Raw genomic sequence first — 23,700 nt, forward strand, 5'->3', positions numbered from 1 at the left:
CAGTAGAAAAGACAGGTAGGTAGAAAATGGCTATTAACTGTTTTTCACAAAAAAAGAACTAGGGGCCACCCAATTAATTATCAGGCAGCAGGCATAAAAGAAACAAAAGAAGTATTTTTAAATACAGCATGCATAATCTATGTTCACAGACAAGTAATTTTTTGCAAGACAGAAACATAAACAGGTTCGAAAGGACAAATTCATAGGAGTTAGGTCTAGTGGTGGCCATTAAATGTAACAGTCTGGATGCCTTCAAACCACTGAATTCCAGAAGTGGAGGGGCTCATTCCTTTTAAAGCACTCTCTTTTTATCTGCTATCCTAAGCATCCTTGCCAGAGGATGGCCTCTGCTGTGAAAGGACATTTCTTATTTATGCTCAAGTAGGCAGCTTGATTGAAGTAGGCTGGTTTTTAAGATGTTATTGCCTCCAGTGGAAGCAGTATCTGCTAAGTGTTTTTGAATATCTGGCAGAATGTGCATAGGTGCCTAGCGATAGCCATAACAGTCTCTAAAGTTTTGAATTTTTTGGTTCATTGTTTACTTAAGTTATTTCAAAGCAGCAAGACACTGAGCAGCAAAAAAATTGCCCCAAATCCACCAAACCAATAAAAAGAGTCTTTTATTTTAACCTCCTTGGCTACAGCAAACTGCAAGCTGTGCATGATACCCAGGGAACGCATCACCTGATGCCCCAGGAATAAGGAGCCATGAGTTGTGAACCCACCATGGGAGTCTAATGTTATAGCTCAAGCAACAGACAGATGTGAAGATTGATTTTAAATTTTAGAGTCATTGGAGATACTAACAGATGTGCTATAGGTTGTTAAAAGAGCAAAGGCTTTAATAAATATTTAATGGTTTAGCTGTCAACAACAGTGTTTATTCAGTTCATTCTGGAGAATATTTCACTATGCACTGAATATAGAAGTTCTTCTACCTTCTTTTTTATAAACTTCCATTTCATAGTAATTTTCTTTCAAAGTATGCTTAGATTTATATGCTCGGTCTTCATTGATCTTATAGGAACCAGAAACACAATAATGGAGAGGTAGGATATTCTTGCAGTACTTATGGCTGAGTCAAAAAAGAATAGTTGGGTATCTCCCAAGGAAGCCTTTCTTCAATGACTGTCAGCTCAACAGAACTAGTTAAAAGTCTAGATTTGTAGTTATGATGTGTTTATGCTAGTATAACTGGACCACCAGGGCATGAGCTAGGTATCTGTCCTGCCACGTCTTCCATGTGGGCTTAACCCTGTTTAAATGGAGGCCTTCAAAGAGCACTACTGCTCATTAAAGGGACCCATTACTTTTCGAGCCACCAACAGACCGACATGTACCCTGGCTGCTGTAGTAAGTGACAGCAAATATATTTCCAGATCCTCTTTCCTGCCCAAGCTGTATGAGCAAAAGCAACAAGTGGTGTTTTCAAAGCAGCTTTCCTCTTTGTCATTGTAGGGTCACACCCTGAGCTGAAACTCTTACTTCAGGCTGTAGTCACAGTTATGTGGATGAAACTACTTATATTATCAGGTGCCAGCTAGAAGGGCTGCAGAGTCTGGCCTATCATCTGCTGTTAAATATCCCTATTAATGGACATAGTGCATTAGTTACTCATTAGGTGCATAATCCCATGCAAACTAACTCAGTTATAGGATTTAAAAACATGTAAACATTTGTGTGTGTGTGCATGCTGTATTTGACATCAGATTCTCTGCTCTTCTCTAAACTGAGAATGAAATAGCTATTGGGTATCTCCTCAGAGCTATAATGGATTTTAATAAAAGCAAAAGCAATGACATGAATTTGATTACTTCTACACCCCGTTAAGCCTGATATGAACAAAGAGCACCAACGATGAGGAAAAAGCACCATTTGTCAAGTGCCATCTTGGGTTGCAGATACTGTTGCTATTTTTCAGAAATGTCACTGCAGACAAATAGGAGGAAAAGCAAATTCCTTAATCCAGCATGATTTTCACTCAGCTATCACCTCTTGGCCTACATTGTGTATTTGTTGCAGTACCTTAGTTAACAAGCAAGGTGCTGGTGCAGTCATTACACTCTCCAAACGTTCGTGTTTCACTCTGACTCTTAATATCTCAAGATTTTTTTCATCCTGGCTGACAATGTCATTCTCTGCCTTTGCAGAATACATACACATGGGTATTTATACACAGAGATACCCCTCTCACTTTTCTCTGCCTACTATCAGCCACTCTCTGTTCATCACAGAAGGGACCCCAATAACATAATTTGTTCATTCACAATTACAGCCAGTGACATTCAATTCAGCATTGTTAAAGAACAATGTTTCTGTACGGGTTAGGATGTATAATGAACCACCAGGTATATACATTTACCCTGTAAGTCAAATAAATGCATGGTGTCCCTCCCAGCCCTGGAATAACTAAGGGCTATTCTTACGACAGTTTAGAAGACTCTCACCTCAATGAAGATTTCCACCGCAGCAAAGCAAAGAACATGAACCCATCACGTCATTCAGCTAGGGTACTGCTTTTTATATGTAAATACAAAATTTTTGTTTAATTTTTAGTTTTTACCCACCAGGACATTACATTCACTTAACTGAAGATATACAGACTGTCACTGGACTTCATCAAACCATGCAGATTGCAAAGGCTGGCTGGAAGGTCTGGCTGAATATCCTGTTTTGCAGACACAAATAGCCCTGAGCAGAAATGAAAGGCAGGGGCAGGGTGGAAGGGAATGAGTACAAGGATGTGTCTCTGGGTCTGTGAAGCTGACTTCTTTGGCTAATAGCATACACTCCACTATTCTTAGATCTTCCTTAAGAATACTAGCTTATCTCATGCATCTTTTTGAAATGCAACTTCTGTTTCAAAACCTGCTGGAGACAGTTAGTGAAAAATATCTAATAAGATTACGCAAAGTTGACAAGGTCAAATGATTGTTTTCATTAAAATATTTGAGCCTCTTGGAAATGTTAGTTCAAGTCTGCCTCTGCTGCTTTTTTAAAAAAAAGACAGTTTGTCCCACTTTTGATATTTACATTGAAACAGGCTGAAGAGGAAAACCAACCTGGAAGAAAAAGGACATAAGATTCCCTCCTTAAATGAATCTGGCTTCTAGAAACAACTTAATTTAAACATTACAAGGCTGGTATTTACATAACTTTATAGGCAGGTTTGCCTCTTGGAGTGCTTGTGTCTGGGTTGGGGAACATAAACTAAAAACCGGGAAAGATCCCATACAGGCTGATAGCTGTGGGACATTTGGTTGTGCCTTTCTTTGCCCTGATGGTGAATTCATGAGAGCAGATATGTTCAGAAGCCTCCGTCTTTCTTTTTTGTTTCCCTTTTTTGGAATTTTACTAAAAATAGGCATAGCCCTCCCCTGAAATGGCTCTCTGCACAACTTGCTTTCATAAAGCATGAAGTAAAACTCTTACAGTCTGAAAAAAACATCAGTACTCAAGATAGCATTTCCAACCAGTCTATAATTCCTACTGTCTTCCTTGAGGGACATGCCTAAAATTATGTGCATGTCTTCTATAGTGATGGATTTCAGCACCTGGTAAACAAGTACAGTAAATACCTAACTCCGTTAACATAGGGAGCAAGACATTTCCCTGCTTCTGTCTGCTTGTGGAATAGCCTCATTTTAGCTCTGGATAGGAGAAGGGCTAATGACATACTGTAATACTACAGTCACATAGGAAACCATTTTCCCCTTATGGAAAACTTTTCAAGATTTCATCTTCTGAGAGGAACTAAATTGTTTTTTTCAGTTTCCTTTAAGAGAAACTGAAAAAAGAAGTCATGTATGCAACATGTTAGATATTGTGGTAACAAGAATATTTATACAGGAGATGAAAAACCCAGATTCAAGTCTCTGCTCCTTCTTCCCCATCTCACTTGAATGCTTCAGAGGTGTGGGATGGGACTTTATGAGGTCTCTCTCTCCCACATGTAAATGAATCATAGTGTAACCTCCTTCAGACCCTTCTGGGGTTAGGTATCAGGGTCCGAATCAAAGGTGACTGTTGTCTGTAAAGCTTCACTACTCACTGCTATGCTAGAAAGCATGGAGTGACTGAGACCTAGAAGTACAGAAAAAATAAAACACTTGGCCTTGTGGTCAAGGCAATGAATTATTCAGTTCTATCCTTGCTTCTGTCACAGACTTCACTGATGGTGCAAAAACTTATTACAGGTATTACTTAGCACAGACGAGATGAAATAGGAGAAGGATGATGGCTACAATTGTAGTAGAAAAAGACAACACATCATTACTTACCAATTTATTCATACATTCATGAACCTATGCTAATTGCCACAGAGAAAAATGACAGTCACAATGCACTAACATCAGTAGCCTGAAAACTTCATCAAGGTTTGAAAGCTTAAACAGTTTCACTTCATTGCTTCTCAAAGAGCAAATTCCTCATACTGTTTCCAAATAACTGTTTATTATCTAAACACAATAAAATAGAAAGCAACTCTGGCTTAAATTTGATGACAAGCAGAAATTAGAAAACTAAATGCCATACAAGTCAGTTATTTGAGTTTGCGTGTTTCAGAACAGTTTTTAATAGCTTTTTTTTTTTTTCATTAAAAACAACTGTCATTTTGTTGCAGCATCCCATATTTAGTTTCTAAGTCATGCAGAAATTGTCTTCTAATTGAAAAAAATCCATCCTCCTCCTCCTCAAAATAAAAATAAAAATCCAGGAAATACTCATTCCTGCCTTCCAGTCAAGAGAGAGCTAGCATATACTAGCACACTCAGAGCTTCAATAATGCAATATAGTACACTGAAAGTAACTCAGTATTTGAAAACAGCTTGGCTGGAGGAAGAAACAATTCCGTAGCAGTTTAGTAGCACAGCGCTTGAGCAATTTCTGCAGTTAAAGCAAATCTGAGCAGTGCAGAAGTGATCCAGTACCAAATAGAGCTTACAAACAACCTGGGTCATGTGAGTTCCACTAAAAGCTCTGGTGGGAGCAAGACAACAATGTTGGTATCTTAAATATAGATTTAATTTTCATATTTCCCATGTCCTGCGAGAACATCTACAATTAGATGCTAAAGTGCTGTGCCCAAGTGTGTAGGAACAGGAATCTAAACTAGGGTACTAGCCTGCTACCCAGTCTGTTATGTAGGAAAATACCATCAGGTCATTTAGACATTATAGGAGCTCCAAATGATTTCAGTGGGAAAAGCTAGGTGTTATGTACTTTTGCACATTAATTAAGCCAATGGATTTAGGTCCATGTTTTATAGAGAAGAAACTTTGGTCAATGCTTCTATTACATGTCTCAGATCTGCAATTTCTAGTCGATGACTTAACTGGGTATTAATGATGCATGGCACCTCTTCAGTTCAAGGCCACATTGCAAAAACTGTACTCATTTTTCTCTGCATGGGACAGTCAATAAACATCTCTGTCATCTTCTGTCAACATACAGCAATGTAGGATGAACTGTATGAAAACCACATGGAAAATACTGTTCTGTGCCAACATTAACTCAGAAAATGTCAGTATGGTGTGAGCTGTAAAGTAACTTGGCAGAGATTCAAAATGCATACCCAGCATTAGCTAAACAGTGCTGAACTGGGCATTAAGGAGAAGTGATTTACACAACAAATTACTGTTTCTCCATTGCTCTCTTTATACGTATAGTAACTGAATTTTCTTTTCATCTGTGAAGGCAACCAACCTTAAGAGTCATTAAGTTAAATCTTACATTGCCTTTTTACTTCAGCTTGGTTGTTAGGCCTTGTGCCACAGTTATTCACCCTTGGACCCCAATGCTGAGGAATGAAGTCAGCACCTTTCATTATTCAGAGTTTCAGAGAAATCATATCTAGGTCTTGAATACAGCTGATGGCAATTTTATTTACATAGACTAAAAGAGGAATTTTCAGCTTCCCTTAGAAAATAAGATTAATTTCTTTCCTTGAAAAAGTGGTCAGAGGCTTTCCTGGCAATGTAATTCATATTGTTCCAACACACTAAGTACTTGCACTCACTGCACAGAAAATGTCTTGGTTTTTCTTGCAACAGCCAGGAAGGAGTAAAGCAGCGTGGACCTGGGAAATGAATGGGACTGAGAGAACTGGTTTGAATAGCCTCATTGACCCTCAAAAGCATCTCAGACTACCCCAGGGACCAAAGAGGACAGCAGCAGCACAGTCACCAGATCACAGCTGCTACACAGTGCTCTTATTTCTGCAATTAAAAGAACGTCTCTGACCTGATCAGTTACTTCCTTAGTAACTGAGTTCTTGCCTTAGAAAGGGGCAAGTTTTATACTGAGGACAAAACAATCTGACATGAAATTAAGATTTTGAAACATTTTATATTCATCTGTGCTGTGTTTCATATTATATTGATAGAATGGAAAGCAACAAAATCTTCAAGTGTTTACTGATTTAGTTATATATTATCTAAACTGGACACATCAAATTTAATGTTTTAATGGCATTTTCTTAAAATGGTGCTTGCAGATTTAGATTCTCTGACAAGATTGTTTATCAAAGAGTAAGTAACAGAACTGTGTGCTAATCACTTGGTCACCGACTCATCATTTTTCCATGGTAATTAAAATGTTCAGAATCCCCCCCACTATGGAACATGATAAGGAGTCCTGTCTGACATATTTACTTTTACGACACACAGTTCCAGAGATGCCACTGCTCAGCCTTGCATTCAGGTACCAAAAATGTTGAGAAATCAGGTCTGGGAAGACAACAGTACAGGCTTCCAGAGGATTTGATCTAGCCAGTGTTAGTGGTGACATTTTATTAACAACTATCAGGAAGAGAATGCATCGTTACTTAACCAAAATGTGTTTGACATGAAATCAAGCATTTTATATAGTAGCAGATACACAAAAATTATATCAGCAAGATACCAAGCACTGCTAAATAACGTATTTTGGGCTCCTTTACTTGAAGGTGTGTGGAAGAAGTTCTTTTCTTTGATGTAACTTTATTTTTAACTGAGCAGAAGAACTTCTATTTGTGCAATCAAACTCTGTGCTGGCTCATCCCTTCATTGTATGTCATTTGGATATGAGAACAGCAAGTTTAACAAGTGTTACTCAGATGAGGAATCCAGGATGTCCTCTTAGGTTTTCATACCACTGATTATGACAGGTGATAATTGCCATTTCTTAGTATTTACTGGAAGCAGTGCTGTGAATTAGCCCTACAAAAACCAGTGAGCATTTCCTTCCAAACACTTTAATCCAATGCTTAGATTTAGGAGGGTTATTTTCTAAAGCATAAAAGCCAATTCTTTCCTCAGTAGCAATGATTGGGATACAGTTTCTTCCCACTACAATGAAGTTAATGTTGCACAGCTCGGCCCTGGTGAAGTTTAAAAAATAGCATCTAACTGTTGTAATATGCCTTTTCCTCAGCAAATCTTGAAAAAAAACTTTGGAAAAAAGTCCCTTTGGAAAACTCATGTTTTCTGTAAATTTGGGGGATGTCAGTTTAAAAAATCTATAGTATTTTGGATATCACATGCAAACTAATCACAAGACTGAGGATCAAGAAAGTTCGGTTCTAGACCTACAAATGAATGTGCCTGATCTTGGGCTAATTACTTCAGCTATGATTTACTGCTGTTTTGATCCTCAGCTTAAGACACATTAAGGAGGACAAAATACTAGGAAGTGTGGAGTAGTAACAGGTTTTTTGAAAAACAGAATATTTATTTATAAACCTTCAAATCATGATTTACTCTTAAAAATCTCAAGCAGCACTTTGATTTTTCCACAGTCTGTTGGGACAAAACCGTTCATTTAATAGGCATTGAAGATTTTGCAGGTGGCCTTGGTAATTGAAATAAGCAATTCCCTTTAGCCCTAATTTGAAGTAACTTCTAATTTCAATAGGAGTTGGGTGCCCAAATCCCTATACAGCAGATACATTCAAAGCTCCCTAGAGAAATGCTCAAGTGGTGAGAATTTTTAGCTTAGTACTTCTGCTGCAGGGTTATGTCAAACTAGAAGACCCTTATATTATCCACTGATTGTTCTGGCATAGCATGGAGTATGCAGTATAATAAATAATGAAAGGTTCCAATTTTCCACTGCCTCTTCTAGTCTTTTATATCTGCGCAGAATAAACCTAACACTTTATTATTCTAACTCAGTAGCATTTCACATCCACCTAGCAAAGACTCAAGTGACAAAGCCTAAGTCAGTACAGTCAGTGAAGAATGAACCAATTCCAACATTAAAAAAAGAGGTGTCCTTCCTCCATTCTCTCTCAGAATTGATTTCACTCAGATTCAAAGCTGGATCTGTTTCTTATTTTCAGAAACATTATTATTTATTCTATTTATCATTAGAGTTGCATTCTGCAGAGACATAATTATTACTAAATTCTGGTGATAGAATGTTAATTGTAAGCAAAACCAAATACATCTTAATTTTCCTAATTTGCTAACATGGGAGCAATCTTTCTGTACATAAACACTGCAAGCATCCATTAAGAGATACTGTAAAACATTGAATGCTACAAAGCTGCCTTCATAGATGTTTTTCTCAGAATAAGTGCTTATTCTAAACCAGAGTCTAGTATGTATTGCATTTCAAAAGAGGTAATGCCCCAAATTTTACTTACTATTAGATTTCTCTAGCTTACAAAACCAAGCTTCCAGTAATAAAATAACGTTGTCAGAATGAGCCGTCAAATGACCTGGGTCAGCAACTATTCTCACAGTGAGACAAATTCTACAGATTAACATACTGACAACATTCATTCTTTCTCACAGAAAGAAATGTATTGATCTGTGCTTTCAGGAACTAAAAGTTAATTACTTTCCTGAAGATTTCTATTAGGGCAAAAAACAAGGATCACTTGTAATTTATCTGAAGGGAGAAAAGGTTGATATAGCTGGTAACCATGAAATTTGACTTGCACTTTCTTACAGAAAATGGAAAATATGGATTTTTTTTTTTTCCCCCTGAGAAGTATTTCTAAAAATTACAGAGGGCATATAGCTTCTGTACCCCATGCAGTATATACTGAATTCACTATTCAAAATTCAGAATTTATTTAGTGGGATTATTAGGAATTTTTGTTCTCTATTTCTTCAATACCATTCCTTACACTCTACTTGCCATTAGGACTGTTGGTGAGTTGATGTAGCAACAAAGTCTAGAAGAGATCGAAAATTTATCTCCTTGTTAGACTGGCACATCTTAATTCACAGTCATTCTTTATTAACCTTCTTTTCAAGAGAAATAAAGTAAAGATGCACAAATATCTGACTTGTTAAGCTCATTCTTTTTCAGGTAAGGAACTTTAAAATCTCTACATCTGAAAGGGATTTCAGTTTAAATTGAAACTGTAAAGTCTACTGGATCAGTTTTGTATGTTTTGCCCCTGACAAATGTACAAATATAAGACTCATTTCGGGCAGACAAATACCCACAGTCGTCAGAGACTGAGGCTGAGATGTTAAAAACCACCTGTGGAATCTCTGCAGCCAAATCTTTTTAAAATTAAATATGTATTTTTCCAAAGTTTTCCAAAACCTCTTCCAAAGCCCAGCTTCCTAACATTCTCTCTGGCCACCTTGATGTTTTCAGTGCAACAGGAAAGATGTTTTAAAGGTATTTTGAAAAAAGAGCTTATGAGAAGTTCAAGAACTTTAAACACTCATATAATATGCCATGGAGCAACCTTAAGAAAACCATTCACCATTATTTCAAACTTCTTTCCTCAATCATTTCTGAAGCCAGAGTTGCTAGCTTCTGCTTTGCTACCTATATCCAATTTCCACTAAAATCAACAGCAAGACAAGCAGTGATTTCAGCAGGATGTGGATCAGGTCATATATCTGCATATTTAGACTTAGTTCCCAACTCATACTTTCTCCTGGGAAAGTTTCAATGGATAATACTGCTGGGAGGATCAGAGGAAATGTATGCATTTGTGTGCATAGGAAACACTATTCAAAACACTATCTTGTGGAGCTTTAAATGGCTTTAAAACTTTCTTTTCTATTGGTGTTCAAGAACAAAATGATTGTTCTCAATTGCTATTATTTACAGCATTTGAAGCTCAGGTGCAGAGGTGGAGCGTATTGATGTGACCCTTGCCACATTCCCAAATGATTGGCTGGAGGGAAAGTTATAATGCTCGGCCAGCAACTCAGAAATAGCCGCAGCCGAGGGCATAGCTTTATGTAAGTCAACAATTCCAGAAGCACAATTATTACCTGTGATCATCAATCAGTACAAAACTGCACTGAGTCCTGCTGAAAGCAGCTAAAAATGTTACATGCAGGAAAATCAGATTATAGTTGTTTTTTTTTTTTTAAGAGAGAGAGAGAGAGTGCGCTAGATAAAATATGTCATGTTTCCATTAGAACCATGTCTTTACATCTTATTTAGGAACTCACATTGTGGACATCTTAGATAGACAACTTTCAGATATATTAAGAGATATTTGTATTCAAAAGTAGTAGTGGTACTAGGAATTTCTAAACTGACAGTATTGTGCTGCCTTTACCATTTAAAGTTTCCTTTTAATAAAATACACGTATGTAGAGTAGCAAACATGGGCATTTATAGCTGATTTGTTATTTCAGAAAGCATTAAAAGCAAGTAAAGTATTTGAGCTTAAAACAAAGAATGTAACATTCACCAAACCCCTCCTGATGGTGGGGAAAAGGACAGATTATGCTACAGGACATTTCAGTCAAGATACCTTGCCTACCAATGGTAAGACAGTACATTGTCTACAACACAACTTGAAGCAAACTACTAGAGAATTTCTGTGCTCTTTGAGAGGCAGCCAAAAATAAATCTGTGTCATAAGTTTATTGCACCATTATGGAAAACTGAGAATAGGGTGGACTAGGTCTGAACTCACAGTTTCAGCACTTCTAATCCCCACAAGGCAAAAAATCATTTCACATGACTTGTGTGCAAGGGTTAAAGAAACAGCACAAGCTTCTGATACTATGCCTGCAAACAGAAGGGACTGACCACAGAATCCCAAAGCACTCTTTTGTTTTCACTGAAAAGGAAGTAATCAAAATCACTGTCACTTACTCTCTGTTGGCAGCACAGGGGGAAGTGTGGTCTTAGTCTTCTTGGTCTTCTTCTCAGTAGGCTTTGAGGTCTTTGTGGATGAGGCATCTGCAATCAAAACAAATAGTACAATACAAATCCTATTTAAAAATCAATAATGAAAAAGCTGCCTATTAACATCAGTTTGTTTTGGATCTTTCTGCAAAGTTAAAGGAAACTGCTGTCCTTCTGAGTTTTAAGAAAGATTTTCTGCACAGACTTGCTGGAGAATTTCACATTCTAGAAGAAGGAGCAGAGAGGGAGAAGCCCTCTATGAAAGCAGGTGCACTGAGAACCTGAGAAAGCAACTAGAGAAGAGGCACCTTCTAAGCTGATAGGTCTATTTTAACAGAATAGAACAAAGTACAACATGCACAAAGCTGCTTTAGCAGTGCATGGAAGAGGGAAACAAAGGCATATTTGAAGCATCATTTCATCCAAAAGAATGCCTTGCCTTGTCATTCTTCTATTCCATTGTCTATGTGATCTATATAGATGAACACATTTTGAAAAGAAGCATTTCCTCTGTATGTTTAAATCTTTCCAAGAAACTATTACACATTGGTTCATTCCTAAATAAAAATGGCAAAGGGGACACCACATAACTCAAATTTGATGGATTTCATTATTCTCAAGATTGTACAGCTCAGATCCAGCAACTACTCAGCACTGCAGGCTGCACCGACAGCTGAGGCAATACAAGCTCTTTTCCATGCGTATCTTATATGACATAGACACATATAACTAGAAGGTTCAACCTTTCTTCAGCAAGGTTATCCTAGGTCGAGAATGTCATATAATGCAAATCCTAACGAGCCCCACTTGTTAGATTGTTTGATCCTGACATTTATCTTTGGAAGAAAGATCCCAAATCTGGATTATGATTTCAGCAATAGCTGTACCAATTTATAGCTTTCAAATATTCAGCGTTCAGAGGATTTGTGCATGAGATAGCTGTTTCAAATTTAGTTACCAGAGAAAAGATAACATAAATGTTATGGAACCACCTATTTCTGTCACCTACTTCCAGGTGCCAGAGCATGAAAGTTTGTCTCTCTACATTTCCTAAAAAGTTAGCAGGGGAAGACAGAATCTCCTAGCAAACAATTCAGAGCAGAAGGCTGTGCTAGATCTAGTTCAGACACTCAGATTCTACAGATTTGTCCCTGAGCTAATTTGACAACTGAAGTCAAACATTCCTCCAATCTGATTTGAGTCCATGGGGCCAAAAGGAATATAATGATATGGTTAATGAATGGTTACTTGTTGAGTCTGAAAATCAGCATCTGGGATGCTGCCAGCAGACTGAGTAGAAGGGAGCAATTTTAATTGTTGTTTTAGATCAGAATTCTAATTTTAAACTAACAGTCATCCCCCCTGCCAGTCACAGACATGAGATACCAAATGGCATCTCTCCTAAATAGCTGGAGTTTGCTGTGGTGCCATTCCTCAAAAACCTCTACTCAGCCGTACAAAGCAGCACGCCAGTAGGAAATGGAACAGACAGATGAGGGAGCCAGTATCAAGGTAAGGAATGTGGTCATTCTGGTGTTCAACATTACGTGGGCAGTGAGCTCCTAACGCCATGGGTGCCGCTACTAGGGTGAGCCAGACAGCTGATGTAACACCATTCATGTCATCATGCAATGAATATGTCATGAGCTGACAGCCTCCCATTATCAAGACTTTGCAAGCCAAAGCCTACCTCCAGCCTCCTAGAACATCCATTGCCCAGCAGGAAATTGGAAGTGGGAAATATGCTAAGGGAGGCTTCAGGAAGAAAAACAACTACTTGAAGGAGATCAGAAGACAAAGTCAAAGGAAAAAAACACATAGGTCACTGAGACATTTAAAAGATGCTAGGGCAGCTCTGGAGAACTACTGTGTGCTAAGCACTTGATGATCTGATCCTTTAACACTCTGCATGTGTGGTAGTTAAGGTGTTACAGGGTACTAGATTTTGCTTAAAGCCTCTTCTTGATAGTCTTCTTTGAACTTCAGCGCTGGTAAAATTTATTACTTTAAATTACAGAAATATAAACAATAGCTTATCAAACATCTAAGCCAGACTATGTTGTGACCATGGTATCACAGAAGGTGTCATTACAGGAACCAATATAATCAACTGTAACTATATGTATAATTAATTCCTTTTCCAGCTACATAAAGATTGACCTTTACTAATGGAGTTACAGGATCATATTCTTACCTTGTGGTACCTTTCCTTCCTATATTAGGAAAACAAATAATAGTTTTCTTTTCTAGACCTCCTGCCCCAAATACCACATCTGTAACACAGTTGTGAAGGCTTAGTAGCCAAGATCTATGTTATTGGGCTTGTTGTCTAGTTTTGTGTTCTTTTTAGTCACAATGGAAAGTATCACAGTATTCAAGGATGAGCTCACCAGAAGGTGAGCTGATAAGAAGTACATTTGGTTACTTAAAGTCCCTTAAGTAACTTAAAGTCCATGGCGGTTTTAAAACTCTGTACTCTCAACCTCATGACAAAATATTTGCCCAAAGACAAGACTACTTGGCAAAAGTACAGTGTTGTCAGCACAACTGAAGCTGAAAATGGGTACCTCAGTCAGCAAATTGTACATGTTCTAAGACTATGGCATACAAGGGTGGTTGAGCTGCCAATTTTTTTATTTTTGCTCACTTCCACTAGAAAAACCAAATGACCAAACGTCAGTGAATGCAAAGAATTGAAAAGTTCTAGACTGAGAAATGTGCCATACATAGTCCTGAGGCAGACTGGTACCAAGGCTCACATACTGAATTCTTACGTGCTCTTAAAGAATGCATACAGCTCAGAAGCAAATCTTCATGGTTTCAACTTACTGCTCTAAAAACCTTGTAGAAATACAGTGGGCAGCAGGACAACATAGATTATTCCACAAAGCAGCCAGAGCCCTTGGCTCTGTACTGTCTCTCTGCTCATGCTCATTTATGGTAGACACTGAATTACTTATTGACCAAAAAGTGCGGAAGGGAAGGGAGCAGAGTTCTTTTTTGTGTATGTGGTTCATAAAGGCTGCTATTGGGAAATGGAGGGGGGAAGGAGGAAGTTCTAAGGAAGGGTTTTCCCATAGCCAGCAAAGAACTTACCTTCTACCAGCACTTTGCAAGCACATTCAGCTTTTCCTGCTGCATTTTCAGCTATGCATTTGTATTCGCCGCCATCTTCAGGCATGGTCTTCTCAATGGTAAGTGAACACAGTGTCCCTAATACAAAGGAAAGAGAGATCAAATGGATGTTATATTGCAGTTCATAAAAAACTTAGTGCTATTTAGGAACAGAATGCATCAAATGATCCAATCCTTTACTACAGGTGATCTTCACTGCTAGAAAAAGATGTTTTGTCCTTAAAAATTCAACATCCAAATTGGAACCTTATTAATGCTAAATAAAATAAAAACACATTGATAGATAAATTGAATCTTACTGCTGTTCCCTACGATACTCGAAGCCGTCCCTGCAGCCCTAAAGTTGTTAATGGATGAGGGTAGAGAAGACACAGAGCAGAATCTCTGCTGCTGTTCTTTGTCTTATAGCAGGGATAAGAAGTCCTCACTCAGATGATCTTTTCCCAAAAGTTCTAGTAGTGTAGGACTGTAAATGAGAGGGCTTCTGTCAAGCGGCCATCTGCAATATTTTGATTCAGCCTTATCTGTTATCACTCCTATGAGCATCCACGTGTGAAAGTAGAACTTTAGCTTAGTGCACAAGTTTAAAAATGGCACTGAGACACTTTTTCTTTTTGCTTGAATTACTTAAAGAATGAGTGTCTGGTATTGTAAAGCACCCATTAGAAAGTCCAATATATCAGTGGCAATCAAATTTGTCACTGCAGCAAATCCATTTCTTTTCAAACAAAAAAAGCAAAATTTTACTTCATTGGATTTGCAGAAACAGGATGCGACATAAGCTCTGTAGTTACCAAGGGAAGCTTGGTATGACCCAAGGGAAATACATTTCCTCTTAAAATGTAAAACTCTGTGAACCAAAACAGAAGCTGTTCCCAGTAGTTGGGGTATGAGGAAGGAGAACTGTTGTTTACCCAGTCCCTTATGTTCACCTGCATTGCTTGGAACAACAAAGTACTTTGCTCCCCAGGGAGAACCCCAATTAAAACACTCTTTTTCCCCTTTCCAGACTTTCCCCTTCCAAATATCCCTCATTAAGTGAGGGTGAAGTGTGGGCTTGCTTTCTCCTTCCTCACTGGAAAGCCTGGCCTGTCCCCTAAACACAGCCCGAGACATTGTGCACTTCCACCTATTGCTGTTAGTTTGTCCAGAATGCCTCCACCCTCCACTTATTTCAGCCACAGTAATACCTTCCCCCCTTCCTCCACTTACCTTTCTCACAGTCTCTCCCAATTAACAGCAAGATTGGATAGATGATCTTGTTTAGACATTTCCCCTGTGTCCTGAGACATAAGGAAATTTCCCAGCATCTCTTGCTATTTGCCACCTTTGTCTCTATGTTAACTGGAGGCTGCCTTCTGCCTTCTACAGTGCCTGATCCCAGGCTCCCCATCAAATATATCCTTTGTGATGTGGGAGATGGCACAGGTGCAGGTGACACTGGTCCTCGAAAACAACCTCGAAAGGTCCTTCAAAAGAACACTCCTCTATCAGAAGAACTTTGGGAGTTTACTGGCTCTCCCTGGAGACTAGACCTCAGTTCTGACATGGCATTTATGATTTTGGCGTTCAGATTTTCCCTCATTGTAAAACTGGATGTTATTATTCAAGACAAATCTTATAAAAAACATTCAAATGGTTCCCAACAAATTTGGTTTGCCAGACACATGCAAGGGTTAGAAGAAAATGAATTTTTCCCTCCTTATCATCCTCTACAAAATCAAGAAGCTCTAAATAATGACTATTTTCCCCCTGAGAAAGGATGCAAAAACTATCTCAGAAGAGGACCACTGACCCCTGACTCGCATGTGCTGTGCTCAGCCAACCACAGGGTGCAAAGAAAAGCCACGTGCCTTCCCTGAGGCAACTTTTCTCCATGAGTCAGGCTGAGCCAAAAATGTCACGAGCTGCAGTTCCATTCCAAATGGAGGAGGGACACTAGAGAAGTATTCTTGCAGGCATCTAGCAAATATAAATTCACATGTCTCTACTGTTTAAAGAGACAATTGGAGAGCAAGCCAAAGATAACTTCCAGTCTAAGAATTTGTATAAATCTATGTAACATGATGAGAAAAGATGACACATTAGAACTTAAAAATATTATTGCAAAAGAACATAAACTACAGAACAAAGACACATACATATGGAGGAGACCTCTGGCCACCTTACTGCAGGGAAGGAGTCTGGCTTGTAAGGATAACTGGATCATTAAGGGACTGGAACAAAGCAGCATTTTCTTTAGTCTCTGCTGGAGTTTTCTACCTGCTCAAAAGCCCTTCCTCAGCTCATTAAAGACTAATGTGACATACGGTCATTCCTCACCACTCATACTGTTGCAGTGTTGTCCATACAGCATACTGCAGCAATGTAAGTTAACACCTTATGAGAAACACTTCCTTATGCAGCATATACAAACAGAACACCCCACCCTAACAATAAGCTATAATATAATAAGTTATACTAAAATCTAGCAGCAAATCCTAGGGTTTTCTCATGACGACCCTTGACTTGCCATGTACATTCAGTGCTCTGAATGTTTGTTTTTAGAATCTAGCAGAGTCCTCATGAAATAATGTCAGTCTTACTCCTTCCAAAAGAATATTTATATGTGTTGAATTTTAATGAAGTTATTTTGTGAGAAGGAGGATGAAGGAAATATGTTTTTTCAAGGGCTGCATCCTTTTTCTCCTGACTTCCACCCCCTTGCAGCAATAATCTGTATCCTATTTCCCTCCACTTCTTCATACTCCCCAGCAGCTACACTGGAATAGCACATACAAATTACATGGGGATTGCTACCACCAGATGCAACGGTGGTATTCTGCCCTCAGTGGAGGAGTGAAGGGGAAATGAGATAATTTGGGTCATGGTCCTTTATTTAGCCACTAGTTTTCATGAAACTGTGGACTACTAGGACTTCACATGAAATTGGCCAATGGCTCAAAAAAGTATTAGCCAGGCTGGGTCAGGAGTATAAGGGGAGGCTGAGAAAGCACATGGCTGTAGAAACCTCATTTTCTTAGAAAACCAGAAGAAAACCCCTCCAAACAGGCAAAACTTGATGAGATTTCATAAGGACAGGAAACTCCCCAACAGGCTTATGTTCTGTGATCTAGAGCTACAGTCAATTCCCGGGGCTAGAAGGCCAAATGTCTTTCAACGAAGTATTTGGTATTTCCTCTGCAAAACCCCTTCATGACCTGAAAAAAGCTTATTTTCTCATAACTGCAAGAAAGCCCAGACTGGTTACTGAAGTTGGGTATTCTGAATCCTGGTACCTCCCTAATCCCAGTCAACTAAAAGAATTTGCTATCCATTTTGTCCCCGCATCCCTCTACTTTTTTTTAGGAACCAGCCCACAGACAGTCTTTAAAACACTGTCACAAAGTGCACACTGGAGTAAGCATGAATACTGGGATCTTCCACTTAGACATTGGAACTGGTGCAGCTCTAGAAAAGACCTTAACAGCCACAGAAGCTGACAGTTTACTGGAGGCTCTGGTTTAGATACACAAAGCCTTTCCCTTGCATTTTGAGCTATTAAAGGATTTTCTGACTTACTCAAAAATAGTGCAAGCCAGTTTAAAATATCTCTAGGTTTTTGCATTCTTTCCATGAAACTCCACAGAAGATCAACGTCAGATATAAAACAAATACACAAACCAACAAAAAAAAGCTCCTGAGTCTAATTCCCCACACTGGCATCTAGCTGGCCAACCTCCTCACTCCTATCCATGATGCAGACTGAAGTTTATGTCTTTCTCATTTGTATCCCATGGGATAAAGAAGTACTATGCAGTATTTAGGCAATATCAATAAATACTTGGCCATGAGAAATTGTGCCTAGGAGCCATAACAAATTTGTTTAGGAACTCATTGACCCATAGTGTTAATTTTTCTAATAAATCACAAATTGTCTGGGAAAGCACAAATATGTGCTAGTGTCACAGTCATGTTTAAAAATGGCAAGCGGGTTCACCTGGAAAATATTGACTACAGTTACAATGACAACAGGCAAAGTAGTGAAAAAACTCACATGAGTTTCAGAGAAGAAAAAATGTCAAATTTAATTATTACTAATTGATAGAATTTTAAGGAAAATGATGTAAGAAACCTACTTTCATTATTCATGAGATTACACATTTAACTGGCAAATGTATCTGTGTAAAGGTAATTTTTTTAGTCTTTACTGAAATATTTGTGTTATCTTACATTATTCTACTGGTAATTAATGCTATATTACTATATTAATGACATTCATTTAGGAAGAGTTGGAGATGCCAAAACAAAGATCTCATGAAGAAGCTGACAATAGGAAATCATCACTTGGTATGTTTCTGGTGGATTTTCTCTGTGATCAGACTAGGAACAAATTTATTCAGTATTTTAATCTGTGATGTAGAAGTAGTTGTAAATTAATGTTGATAAACTTACAGATGATAGAAAGAATGTTGAAAAGGGAAAAGACAGAAAGAGAGAGAAAACAGGGCAGTCCTCATAAACAATCTCATTTACTTGTTAAGCTGAGTCTTACTCACTCAAAGAAAATGGGGCTTAAGATAGTGAAATGACAAGCATCCATGGACAGCAAGGGATGCTCTATTTTCGGAAGGTTTAAAGGTTTAATATAGAAGTAACAAACATGAGCTCCACTGTTGTGAGGTAGAAAGAGGACCAATGACCTCCAGTAAGCACAGCAATGGGAGGGTGACCTCCATCTCCCTGATGCTGATACCAACATATGGTTCTGCTGCCTATTTTCTAAATAGGATAATAAACCAACAAATAGCAACAGAAGAGGAGGTATTAAAAAGAAAAACAAAACAAAACAACCCCAAGCCTCCAAGGGCTGGATAAAATGCATTATGGAGAGAAAGTTAGTAATGGCTTGACTTGTGAAGTTTCAAAAAAAAGAGAGACAGAGAGGTATCTTGATTACAGTCAAAGCTACTCTGTCAAGTACAAATGGGCTCTTTAGCTTAGCAGAGAAAGGAAACAAGTGTATGGAAGAAGAAACCAGACAAATTCAAATTAGAAATAAAACATTGCCTTGTTTCTTGATTTAAAAACAAAACACTTATAAGAATAATTAGACATTGCAATAAACTACCAGTGATTATAACAAAGGTCTCTCTTTCGCTATATTTAAACCTACACTACATGCATTTCTGGAAGAAGGAAGATTCAGACAAAAAAGGCAGTACAGAGGGAAATTTTATGGCATGTGACAAACATGGAGTTGTGTCAGAACTGATGCTCAGATGATCTCCCTAGCCTTAAACTTTCTGAAGAAGCTTTTTTTAAGCTGCAGAATCCATCTACTTTCAGCAGTACACAGAATTGTGTTCATTACACACCAAACTCTTGCTCAAAGTTAATTGAAAAAGAAATAAAAAAAGTCATGGCAAATCCTAGTTAGACTGACAGACACAGACTTGCACAGCTGACAGGAAGATTTAGGAGTTACGTTAAGTCACAAGAAAGTTGTTAAGGCATTATTGCTAACAAGATTACCAACTCTTTATGTTGCCAAGAAACTTAGGAAGAAAAAAAAGCTGTCTTACAAAAAGCAATACAAACTCTGGGCATTTTCTAAGCTATACCATCACTGCTACCTGAGGCTATATTAAGTAGTTCCTCTTCAATCTATGTAGTCACATGGTACTAAATCTAGCCAAAAAAAGCACAGCAAGCTGATTTAAAAAATGGCAAGTTTGCCAGTTTTGACTTATATTCACTGTGCATCTCAAGTCTGCAGTCTAGTAAGGATGGCAGCTTCCAAATCCCTTTCAGTGTCATCTTCTAGAACAACTTTTGTAACCATGCAAAAATTTTCTATCTGGATTTTCTATCCAAGAGTGAGTCACATAGCAGGACACTAGCACAGGGCAGTGCTGTGCCAAGTACTATACAAACGTAAAACAAAATGGTTTCTGCTCTGAAGTGTTCACCGTGTGAGGAAGCTTGTTCTACTCAGTCCTTATATGTCTAACTCCACTGTAATGCCTGCTAGAGCCTTCTTAAATACTTTTTTCCAAACAAAAAGCTTCCCATAATTTCAAACGAAGAACTCTCTTATATTAAAATCAACTGCCTCTTAACCATACACCATCTAACCTGCCCGTATAAATGCATAATGCTCTCATTTATGAGTACGCTCTTTTGTTTGTTTGTGACAGTTACCATTTATTTTGAGATTTCACAGGCAAAACCCCCATTAATATCTATCCCAGGAATGTAACAAGTATTTAAAAGAAGAAAAATATAAAGTCAAACCATTAATAAACTCCTACCAGGTCAGACATGTTTGTAAAAGAAAAATGGTGTAAGAGCTCACTTTATCATAAAAATGATACTTTAAGCAACAAATCACACATGCCAATCAACTGACAGAATACTATTTGGGGAATTATTAAAAGAAATGGAGAAACAAGTATTGGTGTTCATGACTCCAAAGGGAAACAAAACAGTAATAGTTGACATGTAAAATGGAAGGAATGAGATTGATCTTAGATATGTTGCGATTGTGACATTCAGTATAATACTGCCCGGATTCTGATTTCTAATTGCTAACGTAAACCTAACCATGGAATAAGAGAATATGTTGCAAGCCCTGGATTAAGTATTAGAATACAGCACATATACAGCATAAATATGCCTGAAGATGAAGGTCTTTTTTGGAGCAGGATTTATTTTTTCCTTTGCCAAAGACCTTACCAATCAGTGATTATTCTGATCCTGGGGTTTGAACTTGGGCTTCTCCGATGGTACAGAAGTGGGCCTAACGTCCCCCCTTCTCTTGCATGCTAATGGCTAAACTGCCTTGGACGGGCAATGTAGTGTTAGCCTCTTCAAACACAGAGGAGACATGTGAATAGAGTTGTTTCTAACAGGTAAAGGGTGTTACTATCAGCTGGGACAAATATGCCAAGGAAAGTTACTTTCAGTGAGTGACTACATAAAGAGACTAGTTTGTCTATCCTGTGAACTTGTTACACACAAGTATACTTTTAAGTCTGCCCTTCCTGGGCAAATATGCCACCTGTTTTCTCAGGTGGGCATGGTCCTGAAACCAGATCTTAGGTATTTATCTTCACAACATGTTTAGCACCAGGAGATCAGCAAACTATCTCTTTTTGCTTTCTGGTAATGACAGAGAGGGTTAATTTAATTTCCAAATGACAAATACATGGCATTCTGCAGGTTCACGTGTTACTTATTGAACAGCTTGTGGGCCAGTGGCCCATACTAACTAAGATGCACCTGTATGATAAGAAGCAGATAGACATGTCTCACTCTAGATAGAGGATTTTCCAGTGTCCAACTTACTAAGAACAAGTAAGTTATTCTTCTGTGAGATACCTCCGGAAAATTTTTGATAGGTGAGAACCAGTGTTCACCACCAAACATCACGGCAGCACAAAACCAGTTGGTGAAATAGGTAAGAATAGACCAAGTCTATCCACTTTCATAGTGGATTTTGTTGCTGAACACAAGAGGAGCAAGGTCATGCTGCAGAAATAAAAAATGGCTTTGCAAGATCTAAGCCCATTAATGTGAGCTAGGTCCATTTGCTCTGAATTCCGCTCCTTCCCCACAGACTCAACCTTCTTGCAGCTGAGGATGACTGTAGGGGATTATCTCCAGAGCCCATTAAATGCTGCTCCAAGGTTGGCCAAAGGCACTGCTGCATGACACCTGTGGGTGTGACGAAGCTGCCTTTTCAGTGTTTGGGGCAAAAGGTGGAATCTAGGATTTTGGCATCAGGCTGCTGAGTACTGCATCCAGTTTTATTGTTGCGCTCTCTGTTTAAAGCTGCTCCAAACACATTCTGTGATGCTATTCCATACAGTTTCTCTATTGTACTGATACTCATCCTGAAGTTGTTATTTCTCAATTCTAGTCTGTAGCTCTAATTATTCCTTCTCGTCCCTTGGTTCCTTCAACTATTTATGGGTTCCTAACTAGGGGAAAAGAGAAAAATCAATCTCTAAGAAAACTGAAACTTACTTAAAGTAAGTATCATGCATACCTAGTTAATTACTTAACAGTTGGCATGAAAGCATCTCACAGTGGGGGAGCAGCAACACATTCTTCTCCAAGTGCCAAAGCTAGCAGGTACTGTCAGGAAAAAACCTAAATTGACCATCATGCAATGCATCCCTTCAGTGTAACAGAGGGTATGTAATAGGGTTTAAAAAAAAAAAGTAGTTCTAATCCTCATTCTGTTTCTTTCCATTAAAGGAGAAAACTGTAGCATTTACTTCCCTGTGTAATATTTCTTTCTAAGATCCTCTGCAAATACGTGCAAAAGAAAGCATGACTTTGAAGTATCAATAATACTGACTACCTAAGCATGATACCAGTGGAATAATGCAGGTACAACTCAAACATAAGGACGGTTTCTTCACTCCCTGCAAGAAGCTGTCCTGAGACAGAGGATTCCTTATCCAGTGGTGACCTTTGCTCCTTACCTCAGTGGAAAGCACTGCTAAAGCGTGACATTCTGACAAAATGCCAGCTCTGGGGTGTTATGACCAACAGTGTCGCCTAGCCCAGACAAACTGGATGGGATAAGTCACATGCCCTGCTCAGGCAGGTGGTAGAGCATTTTTGTACATGAGGATCACTTCACTGTAAACACAACTACACTGGATTTTCAGCTCCACAGTACCATTTATAAAGTGAATATGAGTTGGGGGATTGTAACAGTCAATTACTCAGTTTATTTCAGTCAAGAAAACAGCTTTCTGCAGCACCACAACACTAAAGCTTTGGGACTTTAGGAGGCTCCACCATAGCTCAGAAGCTTTGATACAGAGGTGCTGTTTATCTGATGTACTTTGATAGGAGACATGAAACTTTGGGATGCATAATTTCTTTTTACTCTGAGCAACTCCAAGAAAACCCTTGAAATACTGCTTCCAGTGTAAGGCTGATTAAATTGCAGTCTCCCACCTTCCTGATCCTGTCAGTCCTTTTTACAAGGATGGCATTACCACCAGTCAAATTTTTCTCATGTACATGACAGTTAACCCTATTCTATACAGTCCCTTCTGGTGAAAATCATTATGTGCTCATAAATTTTTTATGCTACTTCAGACACATGCTAGACATAATGCACCTGCAACCATTTCCCTCTCTCCATCTACTTACTTTGGTAGCCCCTTAATGTAGTACTCAGGTACCTTCCCCCCACCCCCCAGTCCCCATCTGAAGGCAACCTTGTTTCTGAATGCATCTATTTGAAATGAATCCTCATGTTTCAGTGCTTGAAACACGGCACAAAGATTGACTGGTTGTAGTGAACCATTGTGCATATTCATTTAGTTCTCATTTAATAATACTGAAAATAGTCTGGATTAAATGAAGAAAGATTCACAATTAAGACTGCAGACCCCTGTGTCAAGTTATAATTCTTCGTGTGAACATGAACTTTTTTACTACAACATGCAGGAGAGTGTCATT

The 23,700-nt window shown here is 38.5% G+C and overlaps 1 protein-coding gene across 6 annotated transcripts in view; it reads right to left on the bottom strand.

Annotated features, from left to right (window-relative positions):
• MYLK (myosin light chain kinase) overlaps nucleotides 1-23,700 on the bottom strand; it is a 225,222-nt gene that overhangs the window by 50,498 nt on the left and 151,024 nt on the right. For all 6 annotated transcript variants that reach the window (XM_030017474.2, XM_030017475.2, XM_030017473.2 and 3 more), the window contains 2 exons: nucleotides 14,194-14,310; nucleotides 11,065-11,151 (listed from right to left, as the gene is read on the bottom strand). In XM_030017474.2, coding sequence (XP_029873334.1) covers nucleotides 11,065-11,151; nucleotides 14,194-14,310 — 204 coding nt within the window. The remainder of the gene's footprint in view (nucleotides 1-11,064; nucleotides 11,152-14,193; nucleotides 14,311-23,700) is intronic.

The sequence above is a fragment of the Aquila chrysaetos genome, chromosome 6 (genome assembly GCF_900496995.4).
Source record: "Aquila chrysaetos chrysaetos chromosome 6, bAquChr1.4, whole genome shotgun sequence".
Classification (NCBI taxonomy): Eukaryota; Metazoa; Chordata; class Aves; order Accipitriformes; family Accipitridae; genus Aquila; species Aquila chrysaetos.